This window comes from Pundamilia nyererei, unplaced genomic scaffold (genome assembly GCF_000239375.1).
Source record: "Pundamilia nyererei isolate P.nyererei 1_Seehausen unplaced genomic scaffold, PunNye1.0 scaffold00185, whole genome shotgun sequence".
NCBI lineage: Eukaryota > Metazoa > Chordata > Actinopteri > Cichliformes > Cichlidae > Pundamilia > Pundamilia nyererei.
This window is the reverse complement of record NW_005187586.1, coordinates 1,002,437-1,017,368: the sequence shown is the minus strand read 5'-3', so window position 1 is coordinate 1,017,368 and position 14,932 is coordinate 1,002,437. Positions and strand designations below refer to the sequence as shown.

The 14,932-nt window shown below is 42.0% G+C and overlaps 2 protein-coding genes across 2 annotated transcripts in view; one reads left to right on the top strand and one right to left on the bottom strand.

Annotated features, from left to right (window-relative positions):
• Positions 1-14,932, bottom strand: part of clpb (ClpB family mitochondrial disaggregase) — a 520,737-nt gene that overhangs the window by 53,646 nt on the left and 452,159 nt on the right. The window lies entirely within an intron of this gene.
• The window catches only part of stard10 (StAR related lipid transfer domain containing 10), a 17,663-nt gene continuing 3,529 nt past the window's right edge, over positions 799-14,932 (top strand). The window contains exons 1-4 of the mRNA XM_013914301.1: positions 799-1,666; positions 9,372-9,519; positions 9,608-9,711; positions 14,841-14,928. Coding sequence (XP_013769755.1) covers positions 1,508-1,666; positions 9,372-9,519; positions 9,608-9,711; positions 14,841-14,928 — 499 coding nt within the window. The 5' untranslated portion in view covers positions 799-1,507. The remainder of the gene's footprint in view (positions 1,667-9,371; positions 9,520-9,607; positions 9,712-14,840; positions 14,929-14,932) is intronic.

Below are 14,932 nucleotides of genomic sequence, written 5' to 3'. Positions count from 1 at the left end.
TGTGTGTGTGTGTGTGTGTGTGTGTGTGTGTGTGTGTGTGTGTGTGTGTGTGTGTGTGTGTGTGTGTGTATAAAGACTAATGCATGAAATCATATAGGGAACAAAATTCAGCTTCCTGTTATTATTCTCATATTTACTTGATTTGGAAACGTTTCATTTAAATATATGTCTGACAAGATAACCCCGGACTGTAAAGGAACACTTTGCACCACAGTGCTAGTTTGTTGGGGTCTGGTCGCCCTGGTCAGCCTGTACAGTCTGCTTAGTATTTGATATCAAACACAGATGTGGCTAAAAAGCAAATACAGTTTCCACAAAGTGCTGTTCACGGAGTTCTGTTTTCCTTCATTTCCCCATTTTACCAAATCAGCTGGTGTGTTACGGAATATGACATATTTATTACAGATGATAACTTATAGATTAAAATGACTTCGATGGTCTGATTAAGTCTGCAGCTCTGCCTATAAGACATACCAGAAAATCAGTAATAAAATGCATTTGTAGTTACTAAATTTCCATTTAAGCAGAGTTTGTTTAATGAAAAATGCCACAAATCAGAGCTTTAGGCTTTGATCGCCGTTTTTCTTTGTCTTATGCTTTGTTTGTTTCCTGGACCAGTTTAACCGTTATGCAAAAACATTTTCAAAGTATTTGTTTGTAATTTATACTCAGAGGCGTAAATATCTTTCTTGCCTTTGTAGTCTTCCCGTTAAAATAATGCAGAGCTGTGAGCTTTACGAGCAGCAGCTGAAGGCAACAAAGGGAGGAGCTTTCACGGTGGCTGTGGCTGGTCTCCTGCTTGTGCAGTCCGACTCTCCTCCTCCTCCTCCTCCTCTTCCTCATATTTCTCACCGCATCCCCTTTACCACCTGCCACAGCGGCGACGCAGCGATGGAGATGTTCTGGAAATCAGCTTGTTATAAACCCTTAAAAAACAACAACTGAGAGAGAGAGAGGCGTAGAGACGCGCAGAGGGCAAGAGAGGGGAGGTGGAAGCAGAAGGTAAGAGACAGAAACGGGGAGTGACAGGCGGAAACACAGAAACATATGGTTTGCTTGAAGAGCGGCTGTTTGAGAGGGCTGCTGGAGCGGACAGAAACTTATTAAACCGCGGCTCAGAGCTCTGATCTGATCCGCCCATCTCATTTTACGCACTTCTTTGCCTTTCCCCCTCCCCAGCTGTTTCCAGCTCACCTGTTCTCTCTGCCTGCACCTCTGCTACATTAGTTTGTGCAGGGTGGATTGCGGTTATTGGACCCTGAAAGCGCGCGCACACAGACTCACACACACAAGCACGCGCGCAGACCATCACAAGACGCGCTGCAGCTACAAAAGCTTGTTGCAAGGAGGAAATTGAATTAGACAAGTTATTCCCACAGAAGAAGAAGAGGAGGGAAACTCGACTCCCGGCTTCCCCAGCTCACCGTGTCTCCTCTGTAGTCCTCATCCGCACGCATCCCACCACATCCCTCGCTCTCCTATCAACTCCTCGCGGTAACACGAAGCCATGTCTGGACACACTGTGACAATCCCGGACGACCAGGCGTTTGCCAGCTTCAAGGCCGAATGTCTGTGCGAAGAGGGCTGGAATATGACCTACAACAAAGGGGTCGTCACTGTGTGGGCCCAGTCTCTGGAGGAGGGGAAGTCCATCCACAAAATTAAGGTGAGACAATTTAACCACACAGGTATGAATAGAACTTTTTGTGCGCTTCTATTGGGCATCAGGTACTGGTGGGGAATAATGGAAAGTGGTGTGGATGTGGTCATGTGGCAACAGTACAAAGACAGAGGGGAAGGGGAGCGATAGAAAACCCTGCTGCATAATCCAGTTGGCAGGGAAGTGCTCCCATCTAAATTCCCATATGATTTAAGTTGCTGACATCCTTTAAGCATTGCTCTCTGCTGCGTGCTCTTATTGCAGCTTCGCTCTCCAAACACCCCAGAAACACATTTGAAATGAGAAAGCACTCTCTGTGTTGCTCCTTGTAAAGCCAGTAAGCAAATCAGTTTTAATAAATGGCCCAATATGACTGTAGCAGTCTGGGTAGAGGGCTTGGAGGTAAAGACAAGAACTTTTTTAAAAAAATGCATTGTAGTAACCACATCCTGTTTTAGGTAATGGATTGAATTGATGCCTGATGCCCACAGTAAACAAACAAACAAACAAAAGTCCTGCACTAAAGAGAAGTGAGAGCTGGATGAAATCTCAGGAGGCAGGCTTAGTTCTCTGGAGACATGTCGCCTTTTGCCAGCGAAACTATTTTCAAGCCACTGTGCAAAACCGTATTATGTAGAGTGCTGAGTCTACACAGTTTGTCGTCCATTCAAAACAAATGGAAGTCTGCAAAAGCGCACGCTCAAATAGAGCTGCTGACAATAGTAGGAGAGCAGTCGGTTAGGTCATGGGCAAACAGACAGGATTGATCAGTTTGTTTGGCCATCGGTTCAATAATTACCTTCAGTGTGAGCTGCTTGCTGCTTCTAAATCCATTGTCAGTCTTTCTGATCACCTTTTGTGTGTTTTGTGTGTGTAATTCTCATTTAACTAAATCGCCCTCCAGTCCTCTGAAGAGGATCGGTTTACATTAATAGGACACTGTGCCCCAGGTGGAAAAATCTAGTGGTTCCTGGTTAGTTGTTTAGGTAAGGTAACGTGAGCTCCATGTGAAACTGTGAGCAAACTCTGTTATCAGCTCAAACAGCAGACGTGGCAGTTTTCGTCAAGTGTGAGCGTTTGTCCTGGGAGTTGACGTGGAGGCATTATTAGGACGGCGGCGCTGCTTGTAGCCTCTGAGAATCTGCCGTGTACCCGAGTCTAACAATGACTGACCGCAGTCGTTAATAATGCTTTGTTCATGTCGTGGGAATCAGAGAAGGGGGGGGGGATTAATTTAAACAGTGTTCTCACAGCACACTTGTGGCAAAACACCCAGTTCTCTCTTCAGCACAAGCTCGAAAGTAGAAGTTTAGTAGAAGCTAGCAGGGAGCAGTTTGATTGAGACCTGCACCCAAGTGTAAACTGTAAATAAAGAAATTGAAAATTCACACTTTCACTTGGAGCCCACAGCTTTGCCAGTGCGTACTGTTACTTCATCTTAAAGCTGCAGATGCTGCCAGGAGACCTGACTGACTGTTAATTTAGTGCTTATCAGGCTTAAAAACCTCTTTTAGCATTTTCACTGTCTGACACACACACACACACACACACACACACACACACACACACAGAAATGTTTGGCCTCACGGCCTGAAATCTCAGGAAGGTCCTTTCCACTTTTTAACCCTTCCAGCTTGCTAATCTGACCAGAACTGACTACATATAGAACAATACAAATAAAACCCATCCTCCGCTTTATATGTGTGTGTCCTGCTATTGTATCCAGGTCTGAAGAGAGTCAGCGAGCCACTCGGTGTTTACTTTGTTAAATAAAGTCTTGTTAGCTTGTGTGCATATGTGCGTGTGTACATAGAGGTGTTATCAACATGTGCAGGAGCTGCAAAAGCACAGGGCTTTTCCCAGCCCCCTCTATCCATCTTCTTACCTATTAGCAATCTTCTTTGTGTTTGTGCGTGTGTGTGTGTGTGTAGTGTACAGGCCAATCAAGAGCCTATAAAGCCGCCTCATTCTCCTGCGTAATTCCTCAGGGTATATCCTGTGTGCAGAGGGTAGGGATCTGCTTATTCAGGCGTTTCTCCCTGACATCAGGCAGGTGTGTTTTATCTTGACAGTTGCAGACTGCAAACAGCGAGAAGTGGAAAGTGCACGCACACATGTTTGAAGTTTGGGTGGGGCTTCTATCTGTAGTTGGCACTTTATCTTTATGTAAATATGACAAAAGCTGGGGGTTTTGCATTGTGCACCACTGTCTCATCTCCCCTTTTGTTTCACTCTCACATACCCAATCTTCCACCCTGCAAATGTACTGTATATACAATTATGTCATTACAAATGCAGTTGTGAGTCAGTGTGGTACTTACAGATGTTCTGTTTATAGTGCATCTCTAATATAACCTCTCTGCCTGTCTTGTGTGTAGCTTTAAAAAGCAACAAAGATAGATATATGCCCATTTGAGTGAGAGAAGGGGAACAGGCTGGCGATCATCATCATCATTAGTGCCCCGATTATCATTAGCCTCATCATCATCGTCATCATTGCCCCTACCATATTAATCAGTGATCACCTCACAGTTCAGTCACGCCTGTGCTCATTCTAACCAGCAATTTAATATCATCGATCAGCACGCGACTTCACATACAACACTCAGTGTGTGGGCATTAAAATGTGGGTAGTTTTTATTTACTGTGAATGGGTCATCCTCCTGCCTACATCGACACACACTCACAGAGACACACAAACATACTCCCAGGGTTTGCCTTCTCTCATGCTGACGAAGAGGGAAGCCCAGCTCTGAGTCACTCCCCTTCTGTTTTTATTCTTCTTCTTCTTCTTTTTTTTTTCAAATTTACTTTCATGTATCAGCACCCAGAGGAACAAATGATGGGAGATGACAGATTAGAAGAGGAGAGGGAGAGGGTGGCAAGAAGAGAAGAAGAGTGGGTGGGACAGGGAATAAGAGAGAGAAGGAAAAGTAGAGGGAGTGGGCTGGATGTGCAGGGATCGCAGGTCACTGGGTGTTATGAGTAGGCAGAGAGGGGACCCTGTGGACAAACATACTGAAAAGACTGCCGTCTGCACACACCTATTGTTTGTCCACCTATGCCTACTTGTCTCCGCCATGTCTATTTTATCTTTCTGAACTCTGTTTCACCCCCTCTATCCTGCCATCTTTGCTTCATCTATCGAGTTTACTGAATTAGTTTGTAATAGAATTACACACACGTGTACATAGCTGGCTGTATGTCTTCATTCTGTGCTGGATGTCTTGCTCCCTGCAGCTTTCCCCCTTTGACTTTTCATTTTGTTTTTCCTTCTTCCTGCTTCTCCTGTTTCAGTTTGCCTGTGGACACAAGACATCTGTTATTCTCTCTGGTCTTTTGTGACCTGCACCGACTCGGTTCCAGCACCAAACCGGTGGAAAGGAGGCGTTTGTCTTTTGTCTAGTTTTTATTTTGGTAATAAATGTGTAATGCCTCCTTGACTACACTGTTAAAATAAATCAGAATTGCATTGTGCCTACATAATCTATCTCACTAATCTTGAATACAACAACAGAATACTCATAAGGGTTTTAACTATTGTCTTTCAGACAGCGATAACAGATGACTTTACAGTCCCTAATTACGTTTACAGGCATTAAGATGTGCCTTGTAATGTGACAGACTTCCCTCTTGGAAAATTAGTTCATATCCTTGTGAGTAGTGATGCAGTGTAAAACATCTCACTCACGAGTTGATTTAATGCATTTAAAATAAAAATGGTTCGAACAGCAATACACCATAAATAGGACATTATCTTTCAGAGTGTCATGCTGTGATATATAGAGGATTGTTGCTATGGTTACAAGCAGGATTTTAATGTCAGAGCTTGTTTTTTGACACACAAAATGTTTTTTAGTTATTTATTTTTTACTTTTTTTACCCTCTAGTTGAGGGGTCTTGAACTCCAGTCCTCGAGGGCGGCTGTCCTGAAACTTTGCCATGTGTCCCTGTTGTAACACATCTGAATACAATTAGTAGGTCATTAGCAACACTCTATAGAAGTTGACTCAGGACAGCGGCCCTCGAAGACTGGAGTTTGAGAAAAACTGGTCTAGTTGATCCAACAAAGAAGTTGCAGAGTGTCCTCTGGTGGACAAACCAGTGGATAAATACGGATACTGATAGTGAATATCCAATTGGTTGGGATCTACTTGTCCAGTGACACACCCACTACTTTAGCTGAAGAGCGTTTTTTGTGCTCTTTGCGAAACACAGCTAGGTGCTATTTTTCCTCAGTTCTTCTGAACTTTGCTTGCCGTTTGTTGCTTAAGTGAACTAGCAATCTGCCACTCATGTGAAGTATGAAATGACTTATTTCTTGATTAGGCTAACAATAAGGTTACAATAGTAACACTAATGTGCTTGCACAACCTTCCTGGGGGTTTTTTTTGTTTGTTTTTTTCTATTTCATCAGCTTTCAGTCTGTATTGACCTGCTCTCTGCACTCAGTCTGCATTTCCTCGATCTCACCGAGGGTTCTGTTTCTGGGAATGTCATTACAATTTAGCATTTACAGTTTCCTTTGTTGCACAGTGTGACTGTTGTGGAGTTGTGTGAGACTGTGTTCCTGTGTGAGAGCTACAGCTAAAGCTGATAGAATAGAATTATGATAGAATTCAACTTTATTGTCATTGCACATGTCACAAGTACAAGGCAACGAAAAGCAGTTTGCATCCATCCAGAAAGTGCTTTAGCCACAATATAGATATATTCCAAAATATACATTGTATATAGATATATAGATATATTACAGAAATGGGTCCGTTATAGGTATGAGGGTACAAAATATGGGTCTATTACTGGTATGTTGCAATGTACACGGTATGAAGGTATGTTATGAATATGCTATAACTATAAGTATGTACAGGCTGTAGTGAGTGTACAAACTATGTACAGGCTATGAACAGGATATAAATATGAAAACTATACAGAAATATGAAATATAAAGCTATACAGGCTCCAATCTGCAGCTGGTAAACAAACATTTTCGAGCAAGTGGGTTGTGTGCCAAAATAATTGGCAAAATTTGATGGTAACTTTCCAAAAGTATGTCTTAATTCCCTGACTTGTCCTCTAGGAGTAAAAATTGCAACTCACCAATATTTTAGTTGATGGAGCACCTCTAATGATATACACCTGCCAGGTTGTGTGCACATGTAATTAAAAGATATCCTCATGACGCTTCCAACAGAGCAATAAGCATCATTGCCTCTCAGTAAAGACGCTCTGGGCTTCTGTGTGGCGTTTGAATGTTATTCCTGTGCCAGTGTGGTTTCTCTCTGAGCACTATGGCCTCCTTCCTCAGTCCAAATGCATGTAATTAGTGATTCTAACCTGGCTTTATGTATGAATGTCTGTTTTTCTTTGTTGGGCCTGGTGACTTGTCCATGTATCAGACCAGTGCGGACCATTTTGAATTTCAAATAGTTATAAGAGGAGACCTCGAGTTTAAAACAGGTTTACAGACAAATGTGGGATACAGTCTATGATAATTTTCCTAAATGAAGCCTGAAGGGAAGCAGTGATGGAAGATAGGCTAGGCGGAGCTTTTAACTGTCTGGACTGATTTATAACAGGAGTTAAAATTTATCTGGGGCAGACAACTTCCCTTGGTCCATTTCTTTCTAATTTGCTCTCAATCAAGTGCTGGGTTCTTTTTTCCCTCATTGCCTTTGTGTCTCTTATGCTTTATAACTCGACATGCCTCTACCACTTGCCTTTCACCTTGTTATTATTGAGACTAGTTTCTCCTGGCAATTGTAACTTTGGCAACACTGTTACTCAAGGGCTTACCTTGGGTGTATTGCCGTCTATGCCAAACATAGCCAGGAGTCTCTATGGTTTCATTAATAAGCTGTGACATGCTATGCAAACAATCAACCAGCTGTGGTATTAATGGAAGCACCACTCCTAGTTTTTTTGCCTATAACTTGTACGAGGCTCCATCCATTCATCCATCCATTATAGCCTATAGCCTATAACTTGAACAGGTTGCCAGTCTGTTGCAGGGCTAACACATAGAAACTGAAAATCATTCACTTCTACAGCCAGTTTAGAATCACTTAAGAACCTAATATTGATGTCTTTGGACTGTTGGAGGAACCTGTGGAATCAGGAGAGAACCCACACAGACACGGGGAGAACATATAAATTCTTGTGTGGAGTTTGCATGTGGATTTTAACCTATGACCTTCTTTCTCACAGAGGAACAACGTTCTTTGTTTCAGACAAAAGAACACATTCAACCATTGAACCAATGTGTCACCACAATATATTATTTAATAGGTTTGTGGACTGGTACTTATATATATAACTCTCAAAACACATTCGTACTACAAACCCAGTCATACAAGCACTGTTTTCAATACCTAAGTGCTTTTAGTCATTCACACACAATGGACGCATTGGAGACAACCCGTTGTTCAGTATCTTGCCCGAGGATACTCGGGCATGCAAACTAGAGAAGCTGGAGATTAAACTACTGATGTTCTGATTAGTAGATGACCAACTTTACCTCCTCCGCCGAAGCCGTGCATTTATGTGCAGTTGTTTCATTTCAGCTAGACTCTCTACTGCTGTTTTCCTGCTCATTAACTCACTGTGTGTCTCCCCTCTGGGGTAGACATGAAGTGAAGCAAAGAAGCAAACAGACTCCACTAACCACCAGCAGCCTCCTCGAGGTGACAGCAATGTGTTATGTTGCTTTAAGTGCAATAAAAACTTCCTCGTTTTTGTAAGTCAGTCTTAGCTATCAACATGAAACGTCTGAAAGGAATATGCACAACAGAAAACGAGAGAAACCATCAGGAAAAAGCAGCTCTACCTGCAGATGGTCTTTCTGTAGCATAACGCAGTGGCCACGCAGTAAGTTTTACACTTCTATTCAGTGTGCATAGCATAACTGATATGAGGAAGGTTTTAGTCTAAAAGCTGGTGCTCTAGTGCACACGTGACTTCACACGTCATTTGTTTCAGACAGAACCACAAAAAGATTTTAAAAAAGGTGGCATTCAGAGCTCTTGCTACTGCTGCACTCTTGAAAAAAAGCAACAACCCTTTGACATAAGTCTCTCCATCTCTGTCTTGTGGTAAATGTGTTTTCCATTTAAGAGCTTGGGTCTCGGTAATGACTCATCTATGGTCAGTGACCTGTCTGTACTGATTGTCTCTCTGCCACACACACACACACACACACACACACACACACACACACCTGACGGTTCTGCTCTCCAATACTGACGGTCTCCAACCATCTGATGTCTAATCATTTACACATCAGTTGCCATTCGTGTTTCTTTCATGTGTGGGGTCCACATGGGTGCAGTGAGTGTGTGCATATGTTTCATTTCCAGGTATTTGAGTCTGTGATGTGTTCACTGGCCTTTGTTTTTGTGTCTCACTTACCTTTCTTGGCATCACTAGGCCTGAGCTCTCCTCAACAGTGGTATACTACTTCACTTTGAATTTATGCTGAGCAGCTTCATTAAACTCTAATGGATTTTCCTACCTCATAGTTTGCATTAGACCCAGAGCGATGAATTCAGAGAAGTACAATACTGGTGCCATAGAGTTATGTATTTTAAATACAGTTTGAATAAGCTGTGTGGAACTTTGTGTGTGACTCAAATCTGTAATATCATTGTGGATTTACCTTTGTTGCCTAAAATTGAAGCCTCTGTTTCTCTTTCTGTCCTTCTTCCTCTCTCAGTGTCGGATGTTGTGCAAGGATGTGTCAGCTGAGACCATGTATGACGTTCTCCATGACATTGAATACAGAAAGAAGTGGGACACAAATGTCATTGAGACCTTCGATATTGGGAAGCTTACGGTCAATGCGGACGTTGGTTACTACTCATGTATGTTGCACCATCGCATGTAAATTGCCTTCAGGTACAGATTGTTCTCTGATGTTTTGTTCACCTGACTTCTCTTGTTTGTTTACAGGGAAGTGCCCAAAGCCACTTCGGAACCGTGACGTCATCACGCTCCGCTCCTGGCTGCCAATAGGAAAAGATTACATCATCATGAACTACTCTATCAAACATGCCGTAAGTAAAGATAAAAAGGAATGCTAATGGAACATATCTCAGTATGAACTGGGTGAATACTGCTGTGCAAAAGTCTTGAGTCATCTCGCATTGTGTGCGTGTGCCAGGAGAGGCTTCTCTACCTGGCACGAAGTGAAACTGCTCGTTAAGCTCTTACAGTATCTAGCAGGTACTGCTCCTTCCCTGCATAACGGATCACAGCGAACTATAAACAACAGTCTGAGTCATAAAGAGGTATTCTATCATATGCAAACTTATATTATTAAAAGATTATACTGACTCCTAAGTACAATTTTCTATTGACAGAAATAAAGTGTATAAGGCGAAAGGAGAGTTTGTACTGTTCTAATGAGCGTGAACATCAATATTTAGAACCGCTTTAATTCTTCCACACAGCCTGAACTCTTGTACGCGAGCTTTCTTTCAATTTCTTTAAGTAGCTCTGAGGAATAGTTCCTCAGGCTTTCTTTAAGGAAGTTCAAAGCTCTTCTTTTTCAAAGGTTTCTTCTTGTTATGAGTAGACACAATACAGGGTCATCCCTTGAGTTATGTGAGTGATTTATAGGCTCAATAAGTGTTAAAGTGGCTCAATAAACAACAACAAAAAGAACCATTCCTCCAAAAATGGTCAGGTACAAGGATTGAACTGATGAGTGAAAAAGCAGCCAAATAAAAACCTCTGAAATGAGGAGTGACTTGAGGCTTTTGCACAGTGCTGTATATTGGCGAGCTAAAATGAAGTGGTCCTCTTTAGCAAGTTGAACAGGCCCCGTTTTTTTTTCTAAGGGAACATTTCACCGCTCTGTGTCGGTGATTTAAAGTAGCAATAGACAAGTTTTCTGCATTTAAATTGGTTCCTTATGAGCTGCACTTTCACAGCGTAGCTTTGTCTGCCACTGAGTGTGAAATCTATCCGGGAAAATGGAGGCTTAATTTAGAGCACAAAATAATCTGACTGCAGTCGGTCCCAGAGAGGTTGATAACACGCACTTCCTGCTGATTTTCACATGAACAAATACCTGCAACAACTGTTGTATTTCATTTTTGTGTTCAAAAAAACAAAAACATGACACCTACTTTCCTAAAAGCCTTTCTGTCTGCTTGCAGACTTCATAAAATGCATCCCAGTGCCATGTTGCTGGAAGTTGCTCAGCTCAGAAAACAGGAACGCGATCCAGTCTCCAGAAGTACTTCTCCTACCACACGCTCTATTGCTCTCTTTACTTACACAGCAACAGTTTAGCTTAGCACCTTTCCAAAGACCATGCTCTATCATATTGTCTGCCCCTGATGCTTTCACCTGAAACAATGATAGATGATAGAAGAACATATTGTGTTTTAAGCTCAGCTTTTCCGAGCATGCCTTTGAATGCACTTGAATAATCTAGATACTATAAAGCTGTAAAAACCATCAGTTGATTCGAGCACACTAAGAGGATGTGAGTAACTTTCAGTTTGGCCTGAAACCTCAGCTTTTCGTTGGCTTTATATCTGTTTGTACTGATCACCTGTTGCTAGTTGTGTCCTGCATTCATTAACCTGCCACTTGTTTTCTGGTTTATCTGATTGACTGGCTTGTAAAATGTGTAGAAAACTTAAAAAGACTAAGAAAAAGAAGCAAATCCTTGAGAAGGTGAAACAAAGTAAAACAACAATTCAACACTTTCAGCGATGTCGCTCTCACTGTCTTCGTGTCCGTCAGCCTTTTGTGTGTATCATGGGTTTCCATGTCTTTTGTCTTTATTCCTTTTGTCTGTCCTCTGGTGTCCTTGTTCACTCTTTTGTCTCCTCTCTGCTTTTCATTCTAACTTTTGCTCACCAGTACAGTGTTTGCAGCAGGATAAGGCCTCTCATATGACCGTGAGCTGTTGACTTCCACCCCGCCTTCCGCATTCCTGCATCAATTTGAACTTCTGAACACAACAAATTGTGTGTCGGTTTACGTGTGTGGTTAGCCAAGGTTGATCTTGATAATGGGAAAAACTCGAGAGCTCGACTTCCTGGAGTTTGGCTTCAGGGGAAACTTATGAGTGGCGTGTTGGCGCATCCGTCAGCGGGACATGGTTCACTTATGCTGTTTCTTATCCTACAATCGCTGTTCAGCTTTTTCACCAATCATAACAGGAGCCATGAATTATTTTCAGCTCTTTAATCATACATTTCCGAGGCTTTTTAACAGTCTGCTTTTGCAATCCATCTGTCATGTAACTATGGTTAGCGTTGCTGTTAAGCGTACCATTGTGTTGAGTGCTATAGAGTCCGATATGTATTTGCATGAAAACCCTATGCAAATATTTATAATGGCAAAGGCTTAATAACTTCTAATGGCTTCTAATGACTGCTTTGTTTGCTGAGCCATTTTTTTTTTCCACAGTGGAGTTACAGATCCAGACACAACAGTGCTGATCCACTGACTCATTCTCATTGTAACTATATCCTTTGTGCCCAGCAGCTAATTAAGGACTCATGTGATCCCTGTCATCTGTCTCCATCACGAGGACATAGTATTTTGCATTATAGTTCACTTCATAATATTTAGCTTGAATTGAACCAGATTTGATTTACCGTGTGAATATTGGCATAGAGATTAATTATATGCTCACTGGCCACTACATTAGTTACACTTTGCTACTCTGGGGGAACCACTTTTGCTTGCAGAACTGCCATAATTCTTCATTTGAGCACAGTGAACTCATTGTCATGTTCAAGAAACCTGTTTGACATGTATTTGTATTTTATCCTGCTGCAAGCAGCCACGGTTGCCACGGTTGCACTGGTGCGCCTAACGTTGTTTTCTTAGGTGCACCAGCGCAAAAGTTTCACATCGCTTAACACCGCAGTTTTACATGTGCACTTTTTTGGGGGGAAAATTGCTGTCCATACAGACAATATTGATTTGTAAATGATTAACTAACAATCTTGTCAACACAAAGTTCTTTATTTGGAGCGCATTTCTATAAGAAAGATAAGTTACTGAAAAAGTGCTTGTGCTTAAAGTGCTGAGCTAAGCTGAAATTTAAATTTAAAACATCTCAAGATAAGTGAATAAAAAAACCCTCTAAATTAAAAGTGCCTCAAAGGCTTCAAACTGAACATCTCAACATCCCAACAGCTTGATATCTTATGGACTATCCTCCATTGCAGTCACATGCCTCTCAGATGACCAACTCATGTAACTTGGCCTTTTTCATTTTTTCACTTTTTTTTTTCAATGTGTCTGGGATGACACCTATAAACTGGGCACATGTGACATCATTACTGTATGTGGAGTTTACGTTCTTGTGAAGAATTATTTCGGACTTGAACTTAGTGAACGGAACTTCTTCTTTGGCAATATTGTAGGCGATGTTAAACTTAATCATCATCTTGGCCTTATCTGATGACCTGTTTGCTGCTGCCTGCACACAAGTCATCAGAGCGGCAGTCCCCTCTCTTCACTCCCACTGAAAGGCAGTGGGGAGAGGGGACACTTTGGCAGTGCATTTATTGCTGCATATAATGTGTTTTCTATATACACTGTGCTTTTTCAGCGTTTCAATTCGAAACGTATTAGCACCTGTCACAAATGCGGTATTGCCGGCCATAGTCTTCCCACACTCACGACAGTAAATGCAGTGCAACATGTTGTCAGCTTTACTGTATCTTAGCCAGGGAAACTGGTCAAGCCGCTCTCTTCGAAATGTATACGCTTTCCCCCTTTTACTTTCAGTGGGCTCTGGCTCAAAGTCGATCGTATGTGGCTCATTACCTGATGCCGTCTCCGGACCAGTGTTAGACATAACCTGAGAGGCTGATGGCTCCGTCAGAGCACTGGCTATTAATTTTGGATGGATCAGGCCTTAACGAAAAAGTTCGTTAGGTTAAGAAGTGGGAAAGAAGTTTTACTCGAAAGGCTGGTCGCACCTTGGATCTAGGATTTTTTTGTAGTCGCACCACTGAAAAATTATGTCTCATGTGCAACCACATCGGTCGCACTCTAGAACCCTGTCACAAAGGAATAGTCCCTGGTGAGGTCTTCTGCAGTAGTATCCCATCTACGTTAAGGTTTGATGTGTTGTGCGTTCAGAGACGCTCTTCTGCATAGCTTGGTTGTACCCAGTGCTTATTTGATTGATCAGTTCAAAGCAGTCTGACCACTTCACTGTGACCTCTGACGTCAACATGGCATTTTTGCTCAGCGTTCTCTGTAAACCTGAGAGATGGTTTTGTATGGTAAAATTCTCAGCAGAGCAGCAGTATCTGAAATACTCAGACCTGTCTTTCTGATGCTCAGTTTGGACTTCAGCTGGTCGTCTTGATTATGTCTACATGACTAATTGCACTGATTTGCTGCCATGTGATTGGCTGATTTGATATTTGTATTAACCAAGAGTTGAAGAAGTGTACCACATAAAGTGGTTGGCGAGCGTATAGTGATATATTAAAAATGATAAATTTTGTCCAAAGTTTAATTATCGTGTTGTTGTTCATACTGATTGCTCCTCAAGTGCTCGAGTCCTGAGATGATCAGTTTCCTGGTGTGCTGGGTGTTTTTGAACACATGGCTTAGTCGTGATTAATGTTTCAGATTTAGTGAAGTCTAAAAAAAATCAAGAAGATTACATTAGCTCAGAGCATGAGAATTCTGTATCCCAGAAACCTGCAGATGATTTACAAAAGTTCACATTGCAGAGATTTCTTCTGCCAATACAAGGTAGTGTGTTAAGTGTAGAAGCCAAAAAATATGAGTCAAATAGCAGAGAAAAAATAAAGCAGATGTCTTAGCTGACTGCTGCTGTCTGTTCTTCTTGAGTGCTCTGCAGTGTCCCTCTCCTAATTAGTGCAGACTAACCAGTAGTGGACTCCCTAATCATTAATAATAACCTTGGATATACTGTTAGAGTCTAAGGAGCTAAAAGGGAAATAGTGGGCTGCATGCAGCTTTGCTTTTTTTATTTACAGAGTGGTGTGGACTGGATTTGCATCAGAAGTCTGACTATGAAGCTGAAAATCAGTTTGACTGGCAGCTTAAAAGCACAAAGCTCTTGAATGTCTACTCTGCCTTCTACAGATCTCACAAAAAAAAAAGAATCTAGTGGGGTCCTCGTTCTGTTTGTTTACACTTTGGCCTCTCTGTGCTGTTTCCACAGAAATACCCACCTAAAAAGGACATGGTACGTGCAGTTTCCATTCAGACTGGCTACATGATCCAGAGCCAGGGACCTAATAACTGTACCCTCAC